Consider the following 25,957-nt stretch of genomic DNA (forward strand, 5'->3'; position numbering starts at 1 on the left):
GACCCAGCCTTCCCTTTGTTCAAGGGCCTTTGGGTCTGTGAACTGGCTCATATTTGGAAACTGCTGCTGGGTTATGGTTCTCTGTTTTTATGACGTACATTAGACCTTTGTACGCTTGACTTGAACTTTGCTGCTTATGCAGATCAAGTAAGGGTTTGTTAGGCTTCCTGTGTCTTTCACATCTGGACCACCCCAATCAGGTAGCTCACGCCATAGGTCTGTGGGAATCCGATTGTCTGACTGCCATGACTCTGCTGTCCGTCACAGTGAGCACGCCCACCATGCCTTTGGCAGTTGGTGTCACCTCGTGGCCCCTGCCTCCCCTGGGATCCAGCTCCTGCCCCTGCATCTTGTTTCCCAGCTTCGGGGCCGTAGTTCCCATGGTAAGGCCCGGCCTGCAGAGCAGGACAATCATAGAGCCCTTTAGGGATGCAAAATCACACCAGTGGTGAAAGGCATGTCTTCTGGACTCTCCCAGTAGGTCTTAAATGACAGATCCACCCTAGCAGTCCCACCCCCTAAGTCTGTGACTCCCCCCCCCTCCCCCCGCCATACACTGCACCCGGGCAGGTGCAGCGTCTCTGATTCACTCACTGGAACTACCTTTGGGTCCCTGTGTTAGCCAACCACCCAGTCAGACCCTGGCAGCCCTTTCCGACTCCCTGAGCTACAGCTTTTCAGTGCAGAGTCTCTGCTTAATGAGCCCATATCCATCCGATGGGCCTGAAACGGCTTCACGTTCCTTCTGCTGTCGTCGCACACCGTGTTCCCTGGATTTCTGTCTGCATAAATCAGGAAACTCAGGTCGTTCTTCAGGCACGTAGCGTGCGTCCTCACGGGTCCCGTGCCCCCCCGCCCCGGGCCTGCTGGGATGTGAGTCTAGTTACAGGCCTAGAGGTGAAGAGGGCAGGTCACATGGAGAAGCGGTGTGGTCCCGTGTGGCCACTGCCTCCGAGGAGCCGTCCCTGATTGCTTAGGCGGGGCAGGGCTGGTCCGCAGGAGGAGGCGGGAAGGCCCCTTCCAAGGGGAATGGGGAGAGTGTCCCACTGGGAAAGGACTCGTGGGAATTTAGTGTACCCAGCTTCGTCAGGACCCTCCCGTGTGTCCCTGGAACAGCCTCCTGTTCTCTTCCAGTCAGCACAGTCACTTCAGCAGGGAGACTGCCTGCGAGGCTGGCTGCGAGGCTGGGCTGTAACTCAGCCAGTCGCAGGATGAGATTCCGGTGTGATCTTCAGAAGTCTCAGCCCTGTGGCTGTAGGAAATAAGGGTGTCCATCGGGGCCCACACAGGCGCTTTCAGATCAGGCATGCGGCCCTTGAGCTGAGAATGCAAGTCCCTGAGCCCATCCTTGTCTCTCACCACCTTGTCCAGTCACATGAGGGGCAACCCGCCATCCGCATTAGGTTTGTTAGTTTTCCAAGAATGTTCTGAAGTATCCCTAAACAGAGTCACTTAACTCCTTGCTCCTTGTAATAAATGGCTGGTTAGGCGTATCTAATGAAAATATTTTGCATATGTTCCTGGACCATCCGTGCTCATTTTACTACTGGACATAAGTCGTTAGCATCTTCAATCAGATTAGAGAATCAGTTCCAGAACCCCCAGAGCCAGTGTAGAAAACTCACCCTCTCCCTGCTGATCCTAGGGAACCACTCTGGGTACCAGAATCTGTGTGAGTCAAGGTTCCCCAGAGAAACTGAATCAATGGGAGCTACAGAGGGCGGGGGGAGATAAGAGAGGGATACTTTATCATAAGGCCTTGGCTCTCGTTACTGTGGGGGCTAAGAGCTTCCACAGTCGGCAAGCTGGAGGCCCAGGAGAGCTGACAACGTAGTTCCTGCATCTGAAGAGGGGTGAGGGCTCGTGTTACCAGCTTGAGGACAGAGGAGTGGAGAGCGAATCCTCCCTGACTCCACTTTTGCTGTGTCCAGGCTTCACCGATTTGGACAAGGTCCACCCACACTGGGAGGGCAGCCCGCTTTACTTAGTCTGCTGATTCAGAAGGTGGTCTCATCCAGAAACACCCTCACAGACACGCCCAGAGTAATGCTTCACCAGGTATCTGGGCACCATGGGCCCAGTCGAGTGGAAATACAAAATCGCCATCACAAGCCCTCTGCTCCCAGTGACTGTCTGCTGATACGTGTGCCCAGTCATGTCCAACACTTAGTGATCCTATGGGCCATAGTCCACCAGGCTCCTCTGTCCATAGGATTTTCCAGGCAGGAATACTGGAGTGGGTTGCCATTTCCTTTTCCAGGAGATCTTCCCAATACAAGGATCAAACCTGTGTCTCTGTGTCTCCTGCATTGCCAGGCAGGTTCTGTACCACTAGCGCCAAAGAAAGTTACTTTCTAGACTGAGGCCGTCAGGATTTCAGGGTTAGGAGCGTCTGAGGAGCCATTGGGCTTTGCAGATGAGGGAATGAGATCCAGAGAGCCTTTAGCTGAGGCTCGAGTCAAGACCTCCTGACTCCCAGTTCTTAACCCTTCCTGAGAGACCAAGACTGCCTCACTTCCTGGAGCTGGAGCACACTCGGATTGTGAGTCAGTTTGAAATGAGCCTCTCTTTGGGTTCCAGCCTCCTTCCTGTCTCACTCAGCCTGCGTAGACACACCCCAGAGGGGGGCTCCTGCCCCAGTTGAGTTCTTAACTCAGGCATCTCCTGCTCCAAGCAGAGGGTGGTTGGCAGCAGGCTGGGCGTGGCCACAGGACAGCCCGGAACACCAGCAGGCTGCCGAGGGTTTGCTACAGCACAATCTGGTTCTGAATCGAATCAGGTTCACGGTGTTTCCTTTGACGACTTCTTTTAAGGCCAAAAAGCTCTGAAATATCACGGCGTGAGATTCTTTGAAACTTGATTCTCTGTTGTTTTGGTAAAAACCTTGAGAATATATTAGTATATGTCATGCCTTCTTAAATCCTCAACTTAATATTTTTGGAAGGTTGGATTAATTGGGTGAATGGATCGAGGTGTCTAATCTTTCAGTGGAAGTCTTTATACAAGCTGTGTAGACGGTATCTGTGTCGTTGGTGCTTTCTTAAATCCACACACTGCAGAGAGAGCCTTCTCCTAGAGCAGGGGGCAGTGAGGGGAACTGCGCACGGAATCCCGTGGAAATCGGGTGTGTTGTGTGGTGTCACGTTCTGTTTGCCTGAGCTGGGAGGTCATCGTGTGCAGCGGAGTAGATGTTGTATGTCTGTGTTCGTATGTTTATATATTTTACATATGTATGTATGTGTATTTGTGTATATATATGTGTGTGTGTATAAAGCCTCCAAAGACAGACCAGGAAAAAGACTACCTCTGTATAAAATATGAGAGTTTCTTGGCATTTGGGAAAAAAATCAATAGATGAATTATCAATATAGTTATAACCTGCTTTTTCTTTCTCTGTTGCGCTTTAGGACCCAAAGTGATCCAGACTTCTGCAGCTAATTTTTCACTAAATAATAGCAAAAAGGTAAGACTGGGTCTAAGTGGCAGCTGGTGGGCCCTGTAAATTTCTGAGTCACTAAGAAATGGTCCTGCTTAGAGGGTCATTAAGATCAACCTCCTCCTTGCCCTGCAGCTTGCTTCTCAGGCAACACACATTTCTTACTCCACCTTCAGCTGCTAGCCTCTGGGTCCTAATTTGCTAAAATTACCTTTTCTGCTGTAACTGTGACCTCAGTGTTGAGGATGCATGGTGGTGTTACTCCTTAGGGAGCAGCAGTTCATTTCCAGTGGCTGGTTAGCTCATCCTGATTCCTCTCATGTGCAAATCTTTTTTTTTTTTTTAATCTTTATTGGAATTTTCTTCATACTTTTTGTTCAAATATCCTTCAGTTCAGTCTAGTCTCTCAGTTGTATCCGACTCTGTGACCCCATGGACTGCAGCACACCAGGCTTTCCTGTCCATCACCAACTCCCAGAGCCTGCTCAAACTCATGTCCGTTGAGTCGGTGATGCCATCCAACCATCTCATCCTCTGTCGTCCCCTACTCCTCCTGCCTTTAGTCTGTCCCATCATCAAGGTCTTTTCCAGTGAGTCAGCTCTATGCTGAGGAGCCAAAGTATTGGAGCTTCAGCTCAGCATCTGTCCTTCCAGTGAATATTCAGGGTTGATTTTCTTTAGGATTGACTGATCTCCTTGCAGTCCAAGGGACTCTCAAGAGTCTTCTTCAACACCACAGTTCAAAAGCATCAATTCTTTGGTGCTCAGCCTTCTTTATGGTCCAGTTCTCACATCCATACATGACTGCTGGAAAAACCATAGCTTTGACTATGGAGACCTTTGTGGGTGAAGTGATGTCTCTGCTTTTTAATACACTGTCTAGGTTTATCATAGCTTTTCATCCAAGGAGCAAGTGTCTTTTAATTTCATGGCTGTAGTCACCATCTGCAGTGATTTAGGAGCCTGAGAATGTAAAAGCTCTCACTGTTTGGCAATGTGGCCCCCTCTAATTTTTCTTTCCAGGACCATGAAAGCTGAAAATAACACGTCGGTGATACACCTGGCATATTGATACTAAAAAAATGATTCTTGTGAATATGAAAATACTCATTGTTATCCTTCATTAATTTATTATTTGCATCATCGTATGTACTTTAATTTTTTTTTTTTTCTCCAAGGAGGCCTTTTCTTGTTATTTAAGTGGTTATATTGTCCCAACGCTGTAGAGGGTAGAAACCACCTGCTTAGACGTGGTTGGTGAGAATCAGACGTGGACTGCAGGAGAAGTTAGTCCGTTCTTTTTCGGACGGCAGAATTTCACTTACATTGTCTAAAGGAAAACTACATGTTTCTGTTTCCAAAGCTAATGTTTCAACCTTTTGTGTAAATTTGAATGTTGTATGTTTAAGATGAGGCATTTGGAGACTCAGCTGAAAAAGTCACTCGGATTACTTGACTTCTCTTTCTTTCTGCCTCAGCTAAAGCCAATTCAAATATTTTCCAAACCGCTGTCTACATATAATCAGCAGCTATGGCTGACGTGTGTTGTCGAGTTGGATCAATCAAAAGGTATGAAGCCTGACACTTTAGAATGATTTCTTTTTAAGGTTCAAAGAGCTTTAAAATCTTCTAGCAACTGCCCAAAGATGAATTGTAATGATGGTGATTATTCTTTCTAATACCAGCAAGTTGGAAGCCACCTAAATGTCCTCCAGGGCAAGGGATGATGCCGCCCTCCGGAAGCCCCAAGAGGCCCTCAGGGCTACTGGTCGTGCTCCGGGTGCCAGGCCTCGCCCAGGGGTGCTGGGCAGCCTGGCTCAAAGCCTGCATACTGTGGATGCTCCAGAGGCAGCCTCCTCCAGGGGCTTCCAATGAGAGAACTAGGTCCTGGTGCTCTAGGGACACTTGACAGTGTCCCGGGACACTGTGACATTATGCCCGCCACAGCTGGGGGGCAGGGGCTGCTAGCAGAGAGTGGAGACCAGAGATGCTGCTCACCATCCTGAAGCCACAGGACAGACTCCCCACAGTGAGGAATTAGCCGGCCTCAAAACACCTGCGGTGCAAAGGCCTAGAGATCCCGTCCAAAGCACCCACCGTTGGCGATGACCTCGCTCTGTCCACCCACGGCAGCTCCCGAGAACTGAGAGCATAGGCCACCTCGTTCTCTACATACTGTGATTCAGCGAGGTGCTTCAGTTGAAAGAATTGGAAAGATAACCCAATGACTGCAGTAAATTAAGTGGAAAAAAAATGCTTAGAATAAAAAATCAACGCCTTTTTGTAACATTTTAAAAAGCATTAAAAAATCTGATAGCACTACACATTTGTGTGTCTAGAAAACCGTCTGGAAGCATGGACCCAAACATGAAATCATAGTTTCTCGGGTGATGGGATTATACGTTTAATACTTTATGTATATCTTTGTATTTGTGTTCCTAGATGTTTTTTTAACAATGAGCATATAATCAGAAAAATAAGAGATTATATAATCAGAAAAATAAGAAACTTATGTTTATCTTGGTATGAAGTTAGATTAAAATGTATATGGGAAAGTAAAATATATAACTTTATCAGCCATGAAATAACTTGGCCTTGTGTGAGATGAAGGTTGGTGGTGGGTCAAAGGCAGACCCTCGAGGGAGGGCTCGACTCTGCTGGCGGGTGTCAGCTTTGCCAACTCACAGAGGGACCTCCCTGGGCTGACACACATCCAGGAAGGCGGGCGTGTCTGCTGGTGTGACCGGCCCTCGTGGACTCTAACACCGGGATTCTTCTTCTGTAGAAACATCTATTCAGACAACCTTCACCATGACTGTTAAGGTTGATGGTGTGGCTCAGGACGGGACCACCAAATTCATCCATAACAAAGTTCACAACCGGACGCGGACGCTCACGTGTGCAGAGGTGAGTCCATGCGACCGGTGCACGGCGGAGTCTTGCCGCATTCCTGTGGGTGGAGCTACTTTCTTAGGTAAAGAAGCTAAGTCACACCACTGATTGCATGGAAGACCTACCCAACCCATGCACCAAGACCTTATAAATTCTTAGAAATGTGCACACACGCATGTGCTCACACAGTACACGCACACAAGCACGCACCCTGGCGCCTGATTGTGCTGTCTGTGTCACGCCTGTCTGGCATGGCCACAGATGCCCGCTGATGGGCTCCCTGTCTCACGTGAGCGTGGTCTGCCGCTGTCCGTGGTCTGTCTGGATCGCTCGGGCCTCGGGTTGTTCCCAGCTGTGGGATGCATGTCCCGACCCACGTGGGGCACTGGGAGCCGGGCCTCGTCGGGAGCGGCTGGCCTTTGTTGAACATCCGCCCCACGTGCAGCATGTGGCTCCGGGCTGGGAGGGAGAGGGTCCACAGCGGCAAAGGAGCCCTCATTGTAGGGAACCGTGTTCCGTTGAAACCCAAAGAGTGGCAAGCAGGTCCTGCCGCAGTACGGAGGCTCTGTTGGAACCTAACAGATCAAGGAGGGGCGTGGACAGCACGGGGAGCCCCGAAGAGATTGCGTCTGATTATAGTATCAGGAAGGGCCCCATGGCGGTGCTTTCCACACGTGGTCTCATTCCATTCCTGGGGCAGGAACTGTCCGAGAGCCCCCTTGTGTAGAAGGAGGAACTGAGGCTTAGAGAGGGCGGGACCCTGGCCCAGGATGACACAGATGGCGAGTGCGTGACAGCGCCAGGCCTTCAGCCCAGGCGCTTTGTTCCGAAGCTTGTGTCCTTGACATCCGCGCACACCTCCTGGTAGTAACGGGAGAGGAGACTGGGGAGCCTTTCCCAGCGTGAAGGCGTTCAGATGGGAGTGGTCCTGTCCGAGGCCGGCCGCTGGCTCTGGCCCTTCTGCATCGATGTCTGCTGGACGGTCCTGAGATGGGTCAGAACTGCCACCCGAGCAGACCAGGCCCCCTGGAGGCGAAACTGACGGTGCGCCCTGCCCCTTGTACTCAGGTGGTGTCTGCTGCTCAGCTGAGCCCAGACCCTGCCCTGGGTCCCCTGGGAAGGCCCAGGCCATGGAGCTGGCCCCCTCCTTCTCCTCTGTTCATCCCCTGTGTTAGCGGGGACAGTGGGCCAGTTTCTGAAATGTCTTTTCCTCATCTGTAAAGTTGGGGGGCCATGCCTTCCCTGGGGGTTGGCGGAGAGTGGTGAGGATGGAGGTGGGCGAGGAAGCGAGAGCTGGAGCTGTCTGTGCTGGCATGAGAGCCTGGGCCCCCCCCTCCCTGCTACGCAGGATAGAGAGGAGGGACAGTGGGCGTGGGGGCTGTGGGGACCACCGGCCCAGCAGCTGCCTTCTCCACCCTGCGGACACCACGCACCCCCCTCTCCTCTGCCTCCTCTCCTGTCCCCTGGGGCAGCTCTCCGCCCTGCCAGCTGCCCTCCTGCCGTCTTCAGGACATTCCGGGCTCGGGAAGCCTTGCCCAAGGGCAGGTGACTCAGCCCCAGTCGGAGCCGTGGCTCCAGCAGGTGCCACCGGGAGGCCTGCGTGTTCCTCACAGCCCCGGGCTGGCTTGGCCACTGAGTCCATGTCCACATCTGTGGGGGAGACCCAAGCAGGCCCGTTCTTGATCCTAAAGGATAAAAGCTTGGGGCTTGGCCGGTCCGTGCGTACACACGCTACACCACGGAGACCGCAGGGGCTCTGCGTGGGAGCCACAGGCCAGGGGAGAAAAGGGAAACGCGTGATCCGCCCCGTGCATCCTACAGTGACTGCAGAGATGGGCCACAGAGGAGGGAAGGTTAGGCGGAGGGCTCTGAGCAGTCGTGTCCTCACCAGCGTACCTCCTGCACTAGTGTATTTGTGAAAATGTCAGTTCAGGTTGCATTAACTCACCTTTTTATTCAGGTGACATATTATCATTTAAGTTTATGAAAGTAGGGTTGACTTACAGTGTCGCGTTCCCTTCTGCTGTACAGCGAAGTGATTCAGCTATACATACGTGTATTCTTTTTCGTATTCTTCTCCATTATGGTTTATCACAGGATACTGAATATACTTCCCTGTGCTATCTAGTAGGACTTTGTTGTTGATCCATCCAATATATAATAGTGACCCCCATGGACTGTAGCCTGCCGGGCTCCTCTGTCCATGGGATTCTCCAGGCAACAAGACTGGAGTGGGATGCCGTTTCCTTCTCCAGGGGAATCTTCCTGACCCAGGGATCAAACCCAAATCTCCTGCATTGTAGGCAGATTCTCTACCATCTGCGCCACCAGGGAAGCCCGAATCCCAAACTCCCAGTCCAGCTCTCTCATGCCTCCCCTGCCCATTGGCAACCAGAAGTCTATTCTCGAGGTGATGTACTATTTTGAATCCTATGAAGTAGAGAAGGTCTAGTGATTATAAATCATGCGTTATTTGTTTCTAAATATGTCCATTTGGTTCTTTCTAAGAACTGCTTTTGGCTGGCATCTGAGTTCCCCTGGGCTCCTAGTGAGCTCCCTGGAGGTGCTCTGTGCTGATCCTCTGTGGTTGGAATGGGTCACTTCACAAGTCAGTTGGGAGAGAGAGAGTCTTGCGCGTTTTAAGGACACAGACACAGATCTTGCTTGTGCATTTGCAGAAGTGTGCAGAAATCATCGTGGCTCACCTCAGCTACCTGAATTACACTAAGTATACAGTGACGGTGGGATTCGAACACCTGAAGCGGCCCGTCAAGGATTTGAACTTCACCGTGAGTACACCGGCTGACCACAGCGTTCCCATGGCTCACTTGTGTAGCTCCCATTCTCTGTGGAATGACCGAAATAAATCACAGCTTTGAAATCATGCTCTTTTGGATGGTGGAAGACATGTACAATTCTAAGAACTATTAAAAAAACCGGTTTATTAAGTATACATGGAGTGAAGGATAGCTTGAATTAGCGTGGAATTGGAAGATCGTGGTGTCCTGAGACTTAGCGAGAGTAGCCTTGCAGTTGGAAGGTACTGGGGCAGTCCTCTGGGGAAGGAGGGGCCCCCTCCTCCAGGCCTGAGTGGACTTAGACCCAGCTGACCTCTGGGAGGGGTCCCTGCTCTCAGGTGTGCCCCGAATCGCACAGCTCTGATGGTGGTGTGTGCTGAGTCACTCAGCTGTGCCCGACTCTCTGTGACCCTATGGACTGAAGCCCACTGGGCTCCTCTGTCCACAGGATTCTCCAGGCAAGAAGACTGCAGCAGGTTGCCATACCCTCCTCCAGAGGGTCTTCCCAACCCAGGGATCAAACCCCCGTTTCTTATGTCTTCTGCACTGGCAGACGAGTTCTTTACCACTAGCGCCACCTGGGAAGCTCTGATGGTTAGACTTCCCTGTCTCTCGCCCAGCTGACATTGGCTTCCTTGTCCCCTCTGCTCGTTGGGAGTCAGAATAATGAGCGTGGTGACCGAGAACGCGGGTTTTAGACCAGACAGAAGAGCTGGGTTCAGATCCCGGTGCCACCATTACTTCTGCCGTGAAATAGCTACTTCTCAACAGCCCTGACTGTTGAATGAAGGTGCCAGTGGGTCCTTTCTCGAATCGCGCTGTTCTGTGATGTATTCATGCGACACAGTAATTCACACGACGCAAACGCAGCCTGTGAGCGGTTGGCCCCCGCTTCCCTTCCCCCAGCCCCGCAGTCAGCCATCTGCTGTCTGTCTGTATGGATTTGTCTGTTGCGGACATTTCATACGAGCAGAATCGTGCCCTTCATGCTCTTCCGTGAACGACTTCTTTCGCTGAGCCATGATTTCAAGAGTCCATCCGTGCTTCGCTGGCATCAGCGCTTCATTCCTCCTTTGCTGAATGCTGTTTCACTGTGTGTGTGCCGCCTCTCGTGTACCCAGGCGACAGTGGACGGGCATTGGGTTTGTTTCCATCCTTCAGCTGCTAGGAATAACACTGCTGCGAGTATGTATAGTGAAAGTGAACTCGCTCAGTCGAGACCGACTCTTTGCGACCCCATGGACTCTAGTCAGTGGAATTCTCCAGGCCAGAATACTAGAGTGGATAGCCTTTCCATTCTCCAGCGGATCATTCCAACCCAGGGACGGAACCCAGGTCTCCCATACTGCAGGCAGATTCTTTACCAGCTGAGCCGCAGGGGAAGCCCACGAGTATTTATAGACAGGTTTTTATTTGGATGACCAGGTCCCCTTTACTGAGAGATGTGTGGGCGCCTCCTGCACCCTTAGGTACCTTCCTGCCTCTGCAGTTTCCCCCGTTTCCTGGAGGCCTCTGGACGTCGGCTGGGCTTGGGGCCGTGCCCAGCGCCAGCTCGTTTTGTGTGCTGACAGATGGCGGCCGAGGTCACAGTCACACTACTTTTGTTCCTGTCCTGTCTCTGACCACCCAGAGCGAGTTTATTCATTGCCTGCAGGCGCTGCAGGTGTTTGAAGATGCCTGTCTCATCCCCGCCAAGGACCTTTCTTTTCCTCCCTTACAGATCCCTCGGACTCCGGGTTCTCTCCCCATGGCCCCAGGTCAGCCTGGTCTCCTTTGTTCTGGCCTCTGTGGTTGGTTTCTAACAGTTCAGATGCTGCTCAGACATTACACTCTGCTCCGAAACTTCTTCTCAGAGTTCTGTCTCTCTGCCCCAGCCTCTCCTGATCTTTGAGTTTGAATCTGGATTCTGTTCTTTGTTGTATGACTGATTTCCTCGAACTTTGTCCTCAGAAAATCCAATCAGCGTTCTTCTGTGTCGTGGAGTTCACGAGGTAGGAGTTGAACTCAGAGAGGGCCTGAGACCGATGTCCGAGCTCAGGTGAACTTTGCTCTCGTCCTGTGATGACATCTGTGCTTTAGACCTTGCTGTTTGCATCCTTCTGATTCAAGAATACGGAAGGAAGAGAGCACCGTGTTTCCCCAGCGAGGGATCTCTCCTTTCTGTCGCCTGTCTGAACATCACCCTCTTAAGAGCCTTTTACCAAAGTGCTCAGCAGTGATCCCCCCGCCGACCCCGGGTTTACCTCACTCAACCCTGTCATTTGGGTTTGGGTCACTGTTTGGTTTGTCTTTGATTGTGATTCTCTCCTTTTAACTTTTGTACCTGTTTACATTTCCTCTTACGCAATCATCACAGTAGCTGTATTATTTTGGATTTATTATAGCTGCTCTTATTTGCTGAGCTTTCACTCCTTGCCAGGGTCTGCACTAAGCTTATTCTGTGCATCAGCTTACTTAAATGTTACAATACTTCTACAGAGCAGTTGCTTTATGGAAGTGAAATCTGAGGTTTAATGTGATTTAAGTAAACTGCCCAACTGGGAAATGGAAAAGCTGGAGTTTGAACCCTAATCTCTGATGTCACAATTCATCTGTCCTTAATCACCGTGATTTCCACTTTTCTAGTAACATCAGTTGTTAATAGTTCTGCTTGCATTGCAGACTCACTTGTGTTTTTTTTACAATTCTACGTAAGTGGAGCCGTGCGACAGGTTTGAGTTCTCGCACTCGGCGTAAGTGCCTGGCCGCTGCTGGATGGCGGTGGTGCTCAGTAGTTTAGCCCTCCGTGCTGCTGCGTGAAGGTGGCACGGTTAGTGTATCCACGCACCTGCTAGTGGCGCCTGCGTTGTTTGCAGTTCGGGGCCGTTACAGAGCCGCTGCGAACCCCCGTGTCCAGACCCTCGCGTGGACGCGCGCTCTCGCTTCCCTTGGGTGCGCAGGGATGGGATGCCGACTCCTGCGGCAGGGGCCTGTGTCACTGATGAAGACACGCTGGGTTCACGGCGGCCGTATCGTCTCACATGTCAGTCAGCACCTGTGAGAGTTCCCGCTGTTTCACATCTCGTCTCATCAACACTCGGTGGGTCAGTCTTTGTAATTTTGGCTGTTCTAATAGGTGCGTAGTTCCCACGATGGCTCAGCAGTAAAGAATCCGCCTGCCAATGCAGGAGATTCAGTCCCGCAGTTGGGAAGATCTCCTGGAGGAGGAAATGGCAGTATTCTTGCCTGGAGAATGCCATGGACAGAGGAGCCCAGCGGGCTACAGTCCACGGGGCCGCAAAGAATCAGACATGACTGAGCAGCTAAATGACTGCAACGGTAGGCGTGTGGTGGTATTGTGTTTATTTACAGTACTTTGAAAATACTGGTCTTCTGGCTTGCATTTTTTGACAAGAAATCTCTCATCCTATATTTGTCCTCTATAATGGTTTTCCTCCCCTTTATCCATCCCCTACCCTCACTTTTAAGATTTTTTTCTCCTTTTCTTAAACAGTTTGATTATGGTGTTCCTTGGTGTACTTTTCTTCCTATTTCTTGTCCTTTGAGTACAGTTGAGCTTCTTGGATTCGTGAGTTTATAGTTTTCATCAAATCTGGGAAAATTCTGGCCACTTTCTTCAAATATTTTTTCTATCCTCCTGCCTTCTTTCCGTCGGTAGGAATCCGAGGACTCCAGGTACATTAATACATCTTCTCAGCCGCCTGAAGTTGTCTCAGAGCTTACTGACGCTCTGTGCGTTTTTTCTGTTCCATTTTAAGTCGATTCCTTTGCTCTGTGTTCATGTGTTCACATTTATACCCTCTGCGATGTCTCATCTGCTGTTGATCAGCCTCCCGGTCTCGGCCTCACGCTCCTCTAGCTGCTTGGAGTCCTTATCTACCAATTCTATCATCTGTGATTTCTGGGTCAGTTCGACGGATTACTTTCTTCCTCATCCTGTTCCGTATTTTCTTGCTTTAGTACATGTCTCGTATTTTTGATTCAGTGCCAGAGCTTATGATTGCTGGACTTCTGTACTCTCATAAACATCGCTGAGCTCTGTCCAGGACGTGGACACGATACTTGGAAGCAGCTCAATCTCTTCAGGCCTGGATTTTAAACTCTGCTTGTTGGGAGCAGAGCAGCACCAAGTGTAAGGCTGATGTTGCCCCACCGCCGAGAAAAAATGTGCTGGCAGTGCGCTCCACAGACCCTGTGCGTGTTCCTGCTGCCCGTGGAAGGCGCTGTGCTGGCCCTGCGTGTATGCCAGGGATCCTGCCGTGGAAGGCGCTGCGCTGGCTCTGTGTGCGTGCCAGGGATCCTGCCGTGGAGCAGGCGCTGTGCTGGCCCTGCGTGCATGCCAGGGATCCTGCCGTGGAGCAGGCGCTGTGCTGGCCCTGCGTGCGTGCCAGGGATCCTGCCGTGGAAGACGCTGTGCTGGCCCTGCGTGCGTGCAGGGGATCCTGCCGTGGAAGGCGCTGCGCTGGCCCTGCGTGCGTGCCGGGGATCCTGCCGTGGAAGGCGCTGTGCTGGCCCTGCGTGCGTGCAGGGGATCCTGCCGTGGAAGGCGCTGCGCTGGCCCTGCGTGCGTGCCGGGGATCCTGCCGTGGAAGGCGCTGTGCTGGCCCTGCGTGTGTGCCAGGGATCCTGCTGTGGAAGGCGCTGCGCTGGCCCTGCGTGCGTGCCAGGGCTCCTTTGGGGGATTTCCCGGCCTTGGGTGGCTTATCCACACTCAGGCGCAGATCAACATTAGGCTGAAGGTGTGGGGGCACGACCTTGGCAGGTGTCCAGAGTGAGCTCTGTGCTCTCTGAGTGCTCTGCCCCGTGAGTCACGACTGGTGAGCTCTGTCCCTGCCCTCACCGCGGAGCGTCCACAACTCAGGGAGACCGCAGGCTCGGGTTGGCTTCCTGCACAGTGTGGGGCGACCCGAGGGCGCACCCCTGCCCCATGAGCAGGCCATTATGGCCCTTCACTGCTTCGTGTCCACTGTGTGTGTGTGTCTAATGCTGCAGGCAGGTGAGGGAAATCTGAGTCCTTCACTCAGCTGTTGCTCTGTTACAGTTTTTACATCGCTCAGCTGATTTTAATTCAGCACAGACATGATGGTCCTTCCTGGCACGGTGCAGCGCGTGTCCTGGGGTCTGGGGATGAACCTGGCTGCTGAGCAGGATGGGAAGGGCTGCCTTCCGCCTGCCGTCAGCACACAGGGCCCCTTCCTCGCCCTGTTAGCCGCAGACTTGATATGAGTGAGACTGCTCAGCACGGGAACTGGCAGCTGTGATTCCAGTGTCTTCGTGCGTCAGATTCACGTTTCTGTTTCATTCAGTGTCTTTTAGATCATCATCCCTACTCACATTTTTTGCATTTTTAAAACTGTTTTTTTTCTTTTAATAGAAAGCCTGGCTTTTTCTGTTCCCCCACCCCCCACTCACTGATGGCTTTTTCTAATAAAGAGATTGATAGCAGTGATCAATCTTTGATATGAGATTTAAAAGCCAAATGCTCATTATTATTATAGAATAATTTATCTGCTAGATTCATCATTAGTATGCTACTGTTTAAAACCATTGTCAACTCTTGGTACAAAGTATATGTTCTTTAATATAAAAACATACCAAGTGTTAAAGTGTTAGAACATGTCAGAAAGTGTAGGAGAACATTTTAAATTCCCTGTAATCTCACATTTCAAGATGACTATTGTTAATGATGTGATATACTTCCTTTCAGATGAATTTTTTCCCAAATTGTTTTCCTGCTTTCCATTTTAGTGGAAGACTTACGACCCTGCGTTTTCCCATTTGGAAATCTGGTTCCGGTTCGTCTTTGTGGTGCTTACCTTCATTGTCACTGTGAGTACCGTTCACCTCATGGAATCCTACCAAGGGCAAAGTTAGTTTACAAATTCTGATTGTCTGAACTCTGAAACACTCCATCCAGTGGGCCGACCTGATGGTACTGAATATTCTATACTCTGCCCGGGCGCAGCGCTGCAGGAGTGCGGTGGTGTCATAGTAAGGACTTCTGAGTAGTGTCGTGGCAATTACAGGTGACTGACTCGTAAGTGAATTGTCATCAGCGTTGAGTGACAAGTGCCCTGTAACTTGGGCGGAAGGAGTTCTGCCTTGTTTGAGTGACATTCTCTGAGCGCTGACTCAGCAGGTTTTTGGGTTTTTACATTTGGGGAAGTGGACCAGACCTTTCGGTCTTTGGGCTTTTTTCAGGATTAGGGGATGGATGTGCAGGCTCAGGGCTCCTTTGGGATCCGAGGTGTCTGTCCACAAGGGCACCGTGACTTTGGGGAGCAATCGCTTATTAAAGTAGAAGCAGCCCCATCGGTGCCCAGCCAGCAAGGGTGGGCGTCTGTAAACTGAAGGAAGGAGGAGGGGCCTGCCCCGAGCCGACGTCCAGGGGGTGGGCCCACTCTTTGCAGTGGTGGCTGCTCCAGCTGCCACCCAAGGGACTTGCTGTTTTGCAAACCGACCGCAGAAGGACAGGCTCCCAGGGGACATGGAGGAAGGTGCCAGGCAGTGGTGACCTGGGAGTGGCTGGAGGGCCACACCTGGCCGCAGAGCTCAGAGAGAGTGGGCTCGGCCAGGGCAGCCCCCACCCCACCCCGGGGAGCTCCCTGATGGAGGGAGGTGGGAAAGTGCCATCGACCCTGGGTCAGAGATCCTCGCCATTTCTTAAAGGATTCCTGTTGCCTACGGCTCTGCAGCCAGACTCGGGGGCCTAAAGAACTGGGCCCCATGTTCTCAAATGAGAGAAACGGGCCTGATTCTGACAGACGGGGAGATGGGCCATTAGCCCAGGACGTCCGAATTACTTAGTAGATAACTGGCTTCTGTAAGATCGCAGGAAAAATAAGAAACGGCACCAGGCCCAGAAATCCCAAATTGCGTGATGCTTTAAAGGCTGTAAAGAAGCCTGTCCCAGGAGCCGGGCCTCTTTAGGCACGCGTTTGAAAACAGGCCCACCGTCTGACCGTGGCTGTAAGCCTCGTTCTGGGGCTTTTCCTGTGGGTGCCCTGGTGTCCCCCAGAAGCTGCTGTCCCCTGTGAGTCGCACCTTAGGGGCGTGTGGCCTGTGCCCTGGGCGGTCCTTCCTGATAGAAGCAGCCGGCTCAGGAGGAGGCCAGGCCAGAGGGGTCACGGCCGTGACCATCCTCATCCAACCCCCGTCCTGTGATAACGGCTCCTTCACAGTTGTCCCTGGCGGTCCCGGTGTCAGTTCAGCCCGGGGTTAGTGCAGCAGGTCTGGGCTGGCCCCAGACCTTCGATGCAGGCCAACAGCCGTCAAGGAATGCCGCGTGGCGTGGCCGAGACGGTGACGGGGCCTGGTCTGGTTCGCAGTGCCTGTTCGCGCACTCTCTCCGCAAATTCTCCATGCGAGACTGGGGCATCGAGCAGAAGTGGATGTCCATCCTCTTGCCCCTGCTGCTGCTCTACAACGGTAGGCCCTTCGGCGCGGTCCCCCTCCACACCAAGAGGTGGAGGGCATCCGGGGGCGATGGGGCCCTGAACAGGGAACACACGGGACGTGGCCCCAGGACTCACAGGGGCGGGCATTTTCCCCCCTGCTTGGAGGACTTGGCTCAGGGTGGGAGCCCAGCTGTCTGCCTCTGTCCCTTGCCCCAGAGAACTATTCCTTCCAGAGCTGTGGCTGGCGAGAGCAGGCGGCGCTCTGCAGTCATCCCCAGAGCAATCTGTTCAGTGGCTTTTCAGTTTGCAAAACAAGACAGCCTTTAGTTCACTACCATCCCCTGGGCTCTGGCCGGGGAGAAAGCCATCCTGAGCCCTGCGCTCCTGTGGCTGGGGTGCCCGCCGGCTCCGCCTTCATCAGGCCTGCCTGCCTCTTGCCTTCCAGACCCGTTCTTCCCCCTGTCCTTCCTGGTGAACAGCTGGTTCCCGGGGATGCTGGACGACCTGTTCCAGTCTGTGTTCCTGTGCGCCCTATTGCTCTTCTGGCTGTGCGCGTACCACGGGATCCGGGTGCAGGTGAGCCCTCAGCGCTGACCCTCCCGCTCCAGACGCTGGTGACGGTCCTAAGGTGGACTCGGCCTTGAGAACCTGTCGTCAGCCTCACAGTCCACAGAAGATGTGTGCCGTGTGAACATGATCTGAGTATCTATGATCCAGTGTGGTCTATGAGGGGGTAATGGTTTGCAAGGATTAGTAGCTTCTCTATTTTTTACTTTTTTTTTTTTAAAGGGAGAAAGGAAGTGTTTGACTTTCTATTTGCCTAAATTCTTCATCGTTGGACTACTGTGGTTGGCTTCTGTTACCCTCGGAATATGGCAGACGTGAGTAACTTTCTTCTACGTGAAACCACAGTCTTGGCGAGCATTGAATAATGTGGGCAGACTCAGAGTTGACCGTGTTCTGTGAACTCATCCAGAAGGGAATCTGTCACCCAGGGTTTCAAGGCTTACTCGTGTGACTTGAGCTGCGGGTTCAGTTTTGCTTGAACAGTGTGTAGAGGCATGCCTGAATCTTCTAGTCTCGGGTGGAAAAGGAAAAATACCACGTCATTTGAGATATCTCCTTCCGAGAGGCAGAGGCTTCATTTGTAGGGATGATGCTCCATTTGGCTCCTGGCTTGCCACTGTCCCCAGATGTTTTGATTCTCTCCTTTGGTTTGTGTCTGTAAAGCTTCCTGTCCTCACACCAGCTCCCAGAATTGATCTTTAATATTTCTGTCCGTCAGTAAAAAGGCACCGCGCAGAAGCCTAACGTAGTAACAGCCTGATTCACCCAAACAGAATTTTCTGCAGAAACTAGTTCCATCTCAGGGATATGATTTTGGAAGCTGGCACATCTCATTTCTTGGTACAGTAATGGTAGGACTTAGCTCACATCCACTTCTCTCCCTGCCCACCTGTCATCCAAGTGACCAGTGTTGTTTTGAAATGAGTATCATGAAAGTTTATGTTTACCTTTCTTGCTGTCTTTCCCTGGAGGAGGGCATGGCCGCCCACTCCAGTATTCTTGCCTGGAAGACCCCATGGACAGAGAAGCCTGGCGGGCTGCGGTCCATGGGGTCCAAAGAGCCGGGACTGAGCGGCTGCGCACATTGCTGTCTTCAGGTGCTCATCTGTGTCCTGGTGCCATACGTGCCATAGACGGGGTGCCCGGAAAATCAGCCTCAGAGTTGAGATAGCATAGAGATTCTCTTAATGAAAAATACTATACTTTACAACACTGAGGACTGTGGGCCGTTCAGTAGGTAATTCAAGATTTCTCATAAACCAAGGTTTACTTTTCAAAAATCTTTTATGGTTGGTCAGTGAGTAGATTATATTAGTAAATTTTTTAAAAAGCCAAGGGAGAGAAAGTATAAAATAAACTAGTGATTAATCTATGGCTTTTTTTTTTTCTAACATTGTATCTTTAGAGTCAATGAATTACATGATCCAATGTACCAGTATCGAGTTGACACAGGAAATTTTCAGGTAAGGATTGTTAGTGAAACCTGCGGGTTTTTTTTTTTAGCTGCTGTTTTAAAAAAACAACTCAATTTTTTAACTTAAATTGTGCCGTTGACACAGCTGGCTGGCTAACTGGTTGTTTGACAAGGGCCATAGAAAGCTCATGGGAGGAAAATTGGGGGAGATGTGTGTGAATGGTAGGAGAAAGAAGCCCTGCATTGTCACTCCCCGACCTTGGTTTATGGTTGAAGCGCCAGGGCACAGACGTGCCGATTTCTAGGAACATTGTAGAACAATTAAGACGTTTTGTCCACTTACTTCTCTGAAGCGGAGCGGGGCTGGCTTCGTGGGCCTGCGAGCTCTACAGCCCCAGGGCCTGGCGCTCCGGGTGACGCTGCGCTGTCTCGGTCCTGAAACTTTTCGCACTTTGGGAAGGCGGATCTTTACTTAAGTCTTTACTTAACGCGAGTGACAGCCAGCCGGGAGTGTGGCCTCCTCTCGAGGCCCAGGATGTGTCGGTGCCTCGTGGGTAGCCCGTCCTGGTGCAGCTTCCGCGGAGCCCAGGCATGGAGGTGCCTGGGGCTGAGGGGCACCCGGACCCCCGCCGAGGGGTCTGGAGTCCTGTCCCTGGGCAGGGCGAGCCCCAGAGCTGAATCCTGACCCCAGGTGACTTTCCGGCATTTCCCCGTGCAGCTTTGCAGAGGGTGATCAAGTCTGTGGTTCTTTGTGGGAACTGCTGTCTGAAAAGGAGAGAAGTGTAGTGAATGACGATACCATGTTGAAAAGCGGTTGAGACAGACGTGTCACAGGGATTGGTGCCAGCGCTGATTCTCAATTGGACCCCGGCAGCGGAGTGCCCGTAGCCTTTCCACTCCACTGTTTGTGTGAGGAGTTCTGAAGGTGGTTCAGTGTGTGCCTTACGAACAGCATGTCATAACCTTTGCTCTCAAAGGATATGTGACCTTGTGAGGGAGAGAAGGCATGGGAAGTAGAGACCAGTGTTGCAGCTTGCAGGGGCCCAGCAGGTGTGTCCTTGTGGACCGCAGGCCCCCGTTACTGGGGGGAGGCTGTCTTTATTTGTGTTTTGTCCTTCCTGTCTTTGAATTAGCCCTGGGATGCTATCGTAGGTTTGCAAGGCAGGGTGCCCCTGGAGCTGCAGAGGAGGGGGAGGTGTCCTGGGCCAGACAGAGGAGACACTGTCCCCGAGCTGTGATGGGGCGGGACGGACCCTTGGAGAATCTGACGCCCCAGGAAGGCTCTCGGCTGTGTCTCCTGAGGGGTGAGGCCTCAGGGCGGCCCCTCTGGGGTGGAGACACTAAGGAAGGGGAGGAAGGAGCTGCTTTGACACCTCGTCAGAGAGGATTCTGCAGCCCCGGTGACAGGTGACATTTGACACTGCTGGTTGAGTTTGCACCTCCCAGGCTACTCATTGGAAAAGACCCTGATGCCGGCAAAGAGGAGGCGGGAGGAGAAGGGGACCACAGAGGATGAGGTGGCTGGGTGGCATCACCAACTCAAAGGACATGAGTTTGAGTAAACCCTAGGAGTTGGTGATGGACAGGGAGGCCTGGTGTGCTGCAGTCCATGGGGTTGCAAAGAGTCTGACACAACTAAGCGACTGAACTGAACTGACGCTAATCTACAGTTAGGGAGTTTCTGTCTGGTACGGTCACTGCTCACTTCTCACAGGAGGACGTGGGGCAGGCAGTCCTGCCCAAGGTCACACGCCCGTCCTGCCGAAGGTCACAGGCCGGTCCTGTGCTCTGGCGAGGCTCCCCAGGCCTGCGGGTGAAGCCCACAGTCCTGGGCCACGGCCGCCCCTCCCTCCTCCTCCCCATGTCATCTGTGCAGTGGGCAGTGGTGGGATCTTCCCTCGAGTCGTCGTGAGGATTGAGAGAGAGAAGGAGGGTGAAGCGCTGGGCCAGGCTCCGGCACAGCAGGGTCACTGCGGCTCTGGTCACTTGTCCCCTCCTCAGCCCGGCAGTCAGGGAGGCCAAGGGCTCGGGAGCCCTCGCAGGAAGAACAGACCGAGCAGTCTATTCCTGTTACTAAAGGAAACCCTTGAAATCACGGGCTTCTAGGGAGATAGCTGAAGGGGCCCAGGATGGAGGCCACGAAACCCTTTTCCTTTACAGACGAGAAAACCGAGCCCAGGCTGAAGCCACAGGTTCCGAGGAGGCAGAGCAGATCCTTTGTCTGCTGGCTGTGCGGGGCAGTCCTGGCTCTGAGAAGGAAGCGCTGGGGCGGGAGGAGGGGGTTGGGGGGGGTGTCAGGTGCAGAGGAGGCTTTGAACTCTTGCAGAGGTTCTGCAGAAGGAGGGGCACCATGCACCCAGCCCAGTGGGGCCTGGCCTTCATCAGCCAGCTTCGCTGTCACAGCTCCTGAGTACAGACGAGAGTCGTCCTGTGTTCCCGGCCTCAGGGTCGCAGAACCTAGAGTCTCCTGGATGGTCTGGTTCAGTCCCCTCGGTCCTTAGGAAAGAAAACCGAGGTCCAGAGAAGCTGAGATCTTCCCGAGCAGGGCAGGGAGCCAGGACCTCACCCCGGGGAGGGGCAAGCGGGAGCCACCACGTTTACTGAGCACCTAGTACGTTCTGGGCCCCGGGCCCAGAGCTGCCCGTGCACTGGGGAGGTGTTCGCTCGTCTGCTGAGCAGGGACCGGGGTGTGCCCCTGGGTGAGCCGGCCGCCTGTGCCGCACGAGCAGAGTCTGCGTGTCCTTGTGCTGCTCGCGGCAGTGACCCTCGACCCCGGGTCCTTTTAGAAAGGCTTGGCTTTCCCGCTTACAGCATCGGAGGGAAAGACCACCCTTGAGACCCCACAGTCATTCAAGGGCCCGTCTTGTTTCCTGCCAGGGAATGAAGGTTTTCTTCATGGTGGTGGCCGCCGTGTACATCTTGTACCTTTTGTTCTTGATCGTGCGGGCCTGCTCCGAGCTGGGTCACATGCCTTACGTAGGTGAGTGCTGGTCTCCCACCCTTGGTGCAGGGCCGCCTGCCAGGTCGGGGAGGCGGGCACCTTCAGGCCGGGGGCGGCGGGGGGAACCTCGGCAGGTTTGCTGGGGTGACTGGGCCACGTGGACAGTGCTTCAGGCGAGGGTGAGAGGGAGCGCAGTCAGGGCGGAGGTCAGCTGGGGCCCCGGGGGCCGTGTGTGTGGCTATTGGAGCTGCCTGGATCCTTCTGGAACACACCTTCCGAGCGAGGCAGTGGGGGTGGGGGTTTCCTTCTCTTTGAATCGGGGAAAGTCACCTGATCTCATTGGGTCCTGTCCCCCAGTCTGTGACAACCAAATAGTAACGGCCACAGACCCTTCCAGACTCAGGGAGGTGGGACAGCGTGTCTTCCTGGGCGTCAGGTACTAACAATGGAGTCCACATGGGAGGGGGTTTTGTTCTGAGAGTTTGGCTTTCTTTTCTTCTTTATTTTTAAGCTCTCTGGGATGAGTGGATTTTAATTCCAGTTTGGTGATTTAAGAAGCCTGTATGTATTTCTCTTTCAGATCTCAGGTTAAAATTCTTGACTGCGTTGACTTTTGTCGTGCTCGTCATCAGGTAAGAAGACTTTATTGCTTGATAGAAGCAAACTGTGAGTTTTTGTTCGACTGTCACGAGCATCTTTTGTCCCCGTCTATGGGGTTAGTTTTAGGGTGCTGCTTACCAGGTATCCGCAGGGTCAGAGGCCCTCCCCCGCCTGGCAGGGCCCCGGGAGGCAGGACCGCACTCTGTCCCTGCCCTGATGTTTGTGTGGAATCAGCAGGTGCAGCAGAACACGGGTGGGAGGGTTAGAAGCCAGGGTGCCGTGCTTGGGCGGGTCTGTGGGCGGGAGTTGCTTTTGTTTGCATCCCTCCAGCGGGGGTCCCTGAACCTCACCTGAGGGAGGCGCAGAAGGCCGTGTCTTTGAATGAATCCCAGGTCCTTGCTCCCGAGATCAAAACCCTGAGAGGAGAAGCGAAACCCTGAGAGAAGCGTAGCGTCTGCATTTTGCTCTCCGTTCTTGGTTGTGCGAGCAGCAGAGACGTGGGCGTGAGAGCCTTCCCCTGGTGGGGGCTCTTCGGGGCTCCTCCGGGCCAGCTCCCCACTGCTGCTCTGGGGTCTCAGCTGTGTGGGGTGGAGGATCCTGGAGGCCTCTGGGTTCCTTCGCTGCCCTCACCGAGCCATGTGAACTCAGCCCGCATTTCAAAACGAGCTGGGTTTTATTCCGCCTCTGCGTTCACCTGAAGGTACCGGTGCGTGTGTGGCTGTCACTCGGCTCTCCTCAGCCCTCGTGCGGCCTCACACTCAGCTCACCTCCTTCTACACAAACTCCCCCCACCCCCGCCCCCGCACATCCTCGCCCTCTGGCTGCCCCCGCCCACCGCTTGGGAGCCAGACTCCCTGAAGCGCTTAGGCTTCCTGATCTTTCTTCATCTGACTTTCAAGGGGGTCAGCCCGTTGGTGCAGCAGAGGTTTATGGAGCACCTGCCCTGGTGAACAGGCAGGCAGGCTCCTTCCTCCCTGTTGCAGTGTTTATATTCCAATGGAGGAAGGTGGTGATTAAAAAAAAAAATTAATAAAGAGCGGAAGTGCCATAATGAAAACAGAGGTGTGATGACAGCCGGGGGCTTGTGGCTGCTTTAGCAGGGTGGGGGGGATCTGCTGCCTGAAGTCGGGCCCTGAAGCTCGGGCTCGGGGACAGCAGTGTGTGGGGGTGGAGGATGGGAGGGGAAGGGTGGCCAGGAAGTCAGGTTGAGCCCGGGTTCCCTTCTCAGTGATGGGGGCCCTTCGCAGGGCGTTTGGCCGGGAAGGAAGAGACCTGGTTTACGCTGTATCCAGCAGTCAGTCTGGCCGGAGCGGAGGTTGGACCTCAGGGAGGGGAGGTGGCTCTGGGTACCAGGACCCTGCCGTCACGCGTGTCAGCAGAGTGGCCGTGTGCGCGTGTGTGCACGTGCATGTGTGTGCAAGTCTCCATGCAGAAATAATCGTGACTAGAGTAAGCGAAAGTAGCAAGTCTATTGACATATGAAGCTGGTGCCGTTTCTTGGTACGTTTTTACATATTGTTCCTCCCTCCCTCCCTTCTTTTTCAGCATCGTCATCCTTTATTTAAGGTTCGGAGCACAAGTATTACAGGACAATTTCGTAGCTGAACTGTCGACTCACTACCAGAATTATATCCTTTTCTGGGAAGGCGTCAGGCACACAGCCTAGTGGGGTGGGTAGTGTTTCAGGCCTCTGAGCGTCCGGAAGAGGCAGGTCACCTGTACAGCATACCCTGGGGGCCCCATGCCTGTCCCCCCAAGTGAGAGGCCCCTGAAGGCAGCCGCGGGGCTCAAGCCTGGGGACCCCAGCACCTGCCTCGGCTGTCCTCTTTGTGGGGCGGGGACTGCAGAGGGGCAAGTCACCATCGGCGCCTCCCTCGGGTCAGGCCAGGGCTGCCTGCCTCCCCCTGCTGAGCACTGAGGAGAAGCCGAGGCCTGACTCAGGAGTCCTGTCTCCCAGAGGGCATCCCTTAGCACCTCCCAGGAGTGTCCAGCTGTGGGGGACACTGGTGCCTCAGGGCAGGGCTCCTGCGATCCCTGAGGCCTCGTTGCTCAGTAGTGACCCCCCCTTTCAGATGCATGCCCAAGTCAGCTGTGTGCTCCCCTCTCCGCTCTTAGTGGTGGCATCCATCAGGGGACACTTTGGGGTTCACCCTGGATGTCTTGGGTTCTTTCTTTGGGGCCTCTTACATCCTTGGAGTCAACGCATGATTGTTCACAGTTCAGTAACTGAATCTCACACCAAGCTTTATCAGATGCTCTAAAGGGTCTGTAATTCAGAAAAGACTAAGAAAGACCAGTTTGAGAGTCTTGTTTCCAGGGCATTTCACTGTTGACTCACCCATACCTGTGTGGCCTTCCCACCGTTGTGTGTGCCTTGATGGCAGTAGGTCCTGCCACGGATAGGAGAGGGCACAGCTCACCTGGGGGTTCCAGCTGCCCCGGGAAGGTTACCGTGACCTCTGGCTGGACCTACCCTGTGGCGCCCTGATGTCTGGGCATGGACCCCCGAGGGCCTAGCTGGTTGGGGGCGGGGCCAGCTAACAGGACCAAGGAGACCATGTCTGGGCCTGCTGCTTCCCTTGACTGCTGCCACCAGCTGAATTCTTGTCTTTCTACGGCTTGTTGAACTTTTACCTCTACACTTTGGCCTTTGTGTACTCGCCCTCGAAGAACGCCCTGTATGGTAAGCTGCCCCTGACCCCCTGCCCACCTCCCCTTGGCAGGGCGCCGTGGCTGCAGAACCTGCTCTGGAGCAGGGAGACCAGGTGGGCGCTCACTGTGAGCCCCGAGCCGCAGGTGGAGCCCAGCAGGTTCTTTGTCATTACAGCCCCTCATGCGAGAACCAAGCGAGTCGGTGGGCCCTGACACCAGCATCATGACGCCCCCCCCACCGCCACCGCCCCGGTGCCCTGAAATGATCTGTACAACACGAGTGCCCCGACCATCAGAAGAAAGCCCTGTGTACCCCCAGCCCACCTCCCCAGGGACCAAACCGAAAAGCAAACCCAGCAGCCCTCCCGCCCCGGGATGAGAAGGGGGCGAGCTCTCTGGAGCCCAGGCAGCACTTGGCGCGCCCCGGCCACAGGCTGTCCGTGGAGGAGTTCCCAGCACATGCCCGAGGCCCTGGCGGCGTGCGGTGCTCCCGTCCGCGGTGATGGACCGGCACCGGGGGCTAGCTCAGGCCCCAGGTAGGAGGGTGGCCTGGCTCTTGTGAGGCCCTGGGGGATTCCAGGGGGTGGGGCAGCTGGCTCTCGGTCTCCTCCAGGGGGCTCAGGCCCCTCAGGCTCCCACCAAGCCTCCCCGCGCTGTCCTGGCCTGTGAGTGAGCACATCCCCCGCCAGGACTCGGAACCACCTGTCCAGCTCAACAGCAGCCATAACCGGTGGAGGCAGGACAGGAATCCAGCTCTCTCCGACCCTCATTCTTTTCCTAGGACAGCACCCGGCCTCTCCCGGCTAATGACACAACAATGCTTGTTGGTTTTCAGAGTCGCAGCTGAAGGACAACCCCGCCTTCTCCATGCTCAATGACTCGGATGACGACGTGATCTATGGGTAAGTTATATCCCGCTCTCTGTCCCGCGGGAAGCACTCAGCCTGCCTCTGCGCGTTCACTGAGGAGGCTGGCGAGCCTTCTGAGGCGCTGTTCACGGTATCATCCCTTTCGGTCCACCCGGGCGTGTCTGCGACCCCTGGTTTTTTGTGCTCAGGAGGGGCCTCGTGCCTTCCTGCTGGGCATCTGCGCGCATGGTTCTGGGCGGCGGGCCCTGGCCGTCGAGGGGCTGGAGGAGGGGGAGGCGGTGAGAGGGATGGGGCGAGCCAGCAGGGGCCGGGCTCTCGTCAGGACGGCTCCGCGGCATGGAGAGAAGTCCGCGCTGTCGGAGCCCGGGGTGTCAGAGGTCTCTTCCGTGAC

General features: G+C 53.9%; 1 protein-coding gene across 4 annotated transcripts in view; it reads left to right on the plus strand.

The window, feature by feature from the left end:
• Nucleotides 1–25,957, plus strand: part of TMEM181 (transmembrane protein 181) — a 63,783-nt gene that overhangs the window by 34,852 nt on the left and 2,974 nt on the right. For 3 of the 4 annotated variants that reach the window (XM_027972607.3, XM_042253680.2, XM_042253679.2), the window contains exons 3-16: nt 3,408–3,463; nt 4,915–5,005; nt 6,222–6,343; nt 9,007–9,117; nt 14,875–14,955; nt 16,455–16,554; nt 16,969–17,099; nt 17,313–17,404; nt 18,496–18,553; nt 21,382–21,484; nt 22,026–22,077; nt 23,591–23,673; nt 24,639–24,728; nt 25,533–25,599. In XM_027972607.3, the coding sequence (XP_027828408.2) occupies nt 3,408–3,463; nt 4,915–5,005; nt 6,222–6,343; nt 9,007–9,117; nt 14,875–14,955; nt 16,455–16,554; nt 16,969–17,099; nt 17,313–17,404; nt 18,496–18,553; nt 21,382–21,484; nt 22,026–22,077; nt 23,591–23,673; nt 24,639–24,728; nt 25,533–25,599 (1,237 nt within the window). The other variant, XM_060419301.1, reaches the window with a different exon arrangement.

Source organism: Ovis aries, chromosome 8 (genome assembly GCF_016772045.2).
Source record: "Ovis aries strain OAR_USU_Benz2616 breed Rambouillet chromosome 8, ARS-UI_Ramb_v3.0, whole genome shotgun sequence".
NCBI classification, from domain to species: Eukaryota; Metazoa; Chordata; class Mammalia; order Artiodactyla; family Bovidae; genus Ovis; species Ovis aries.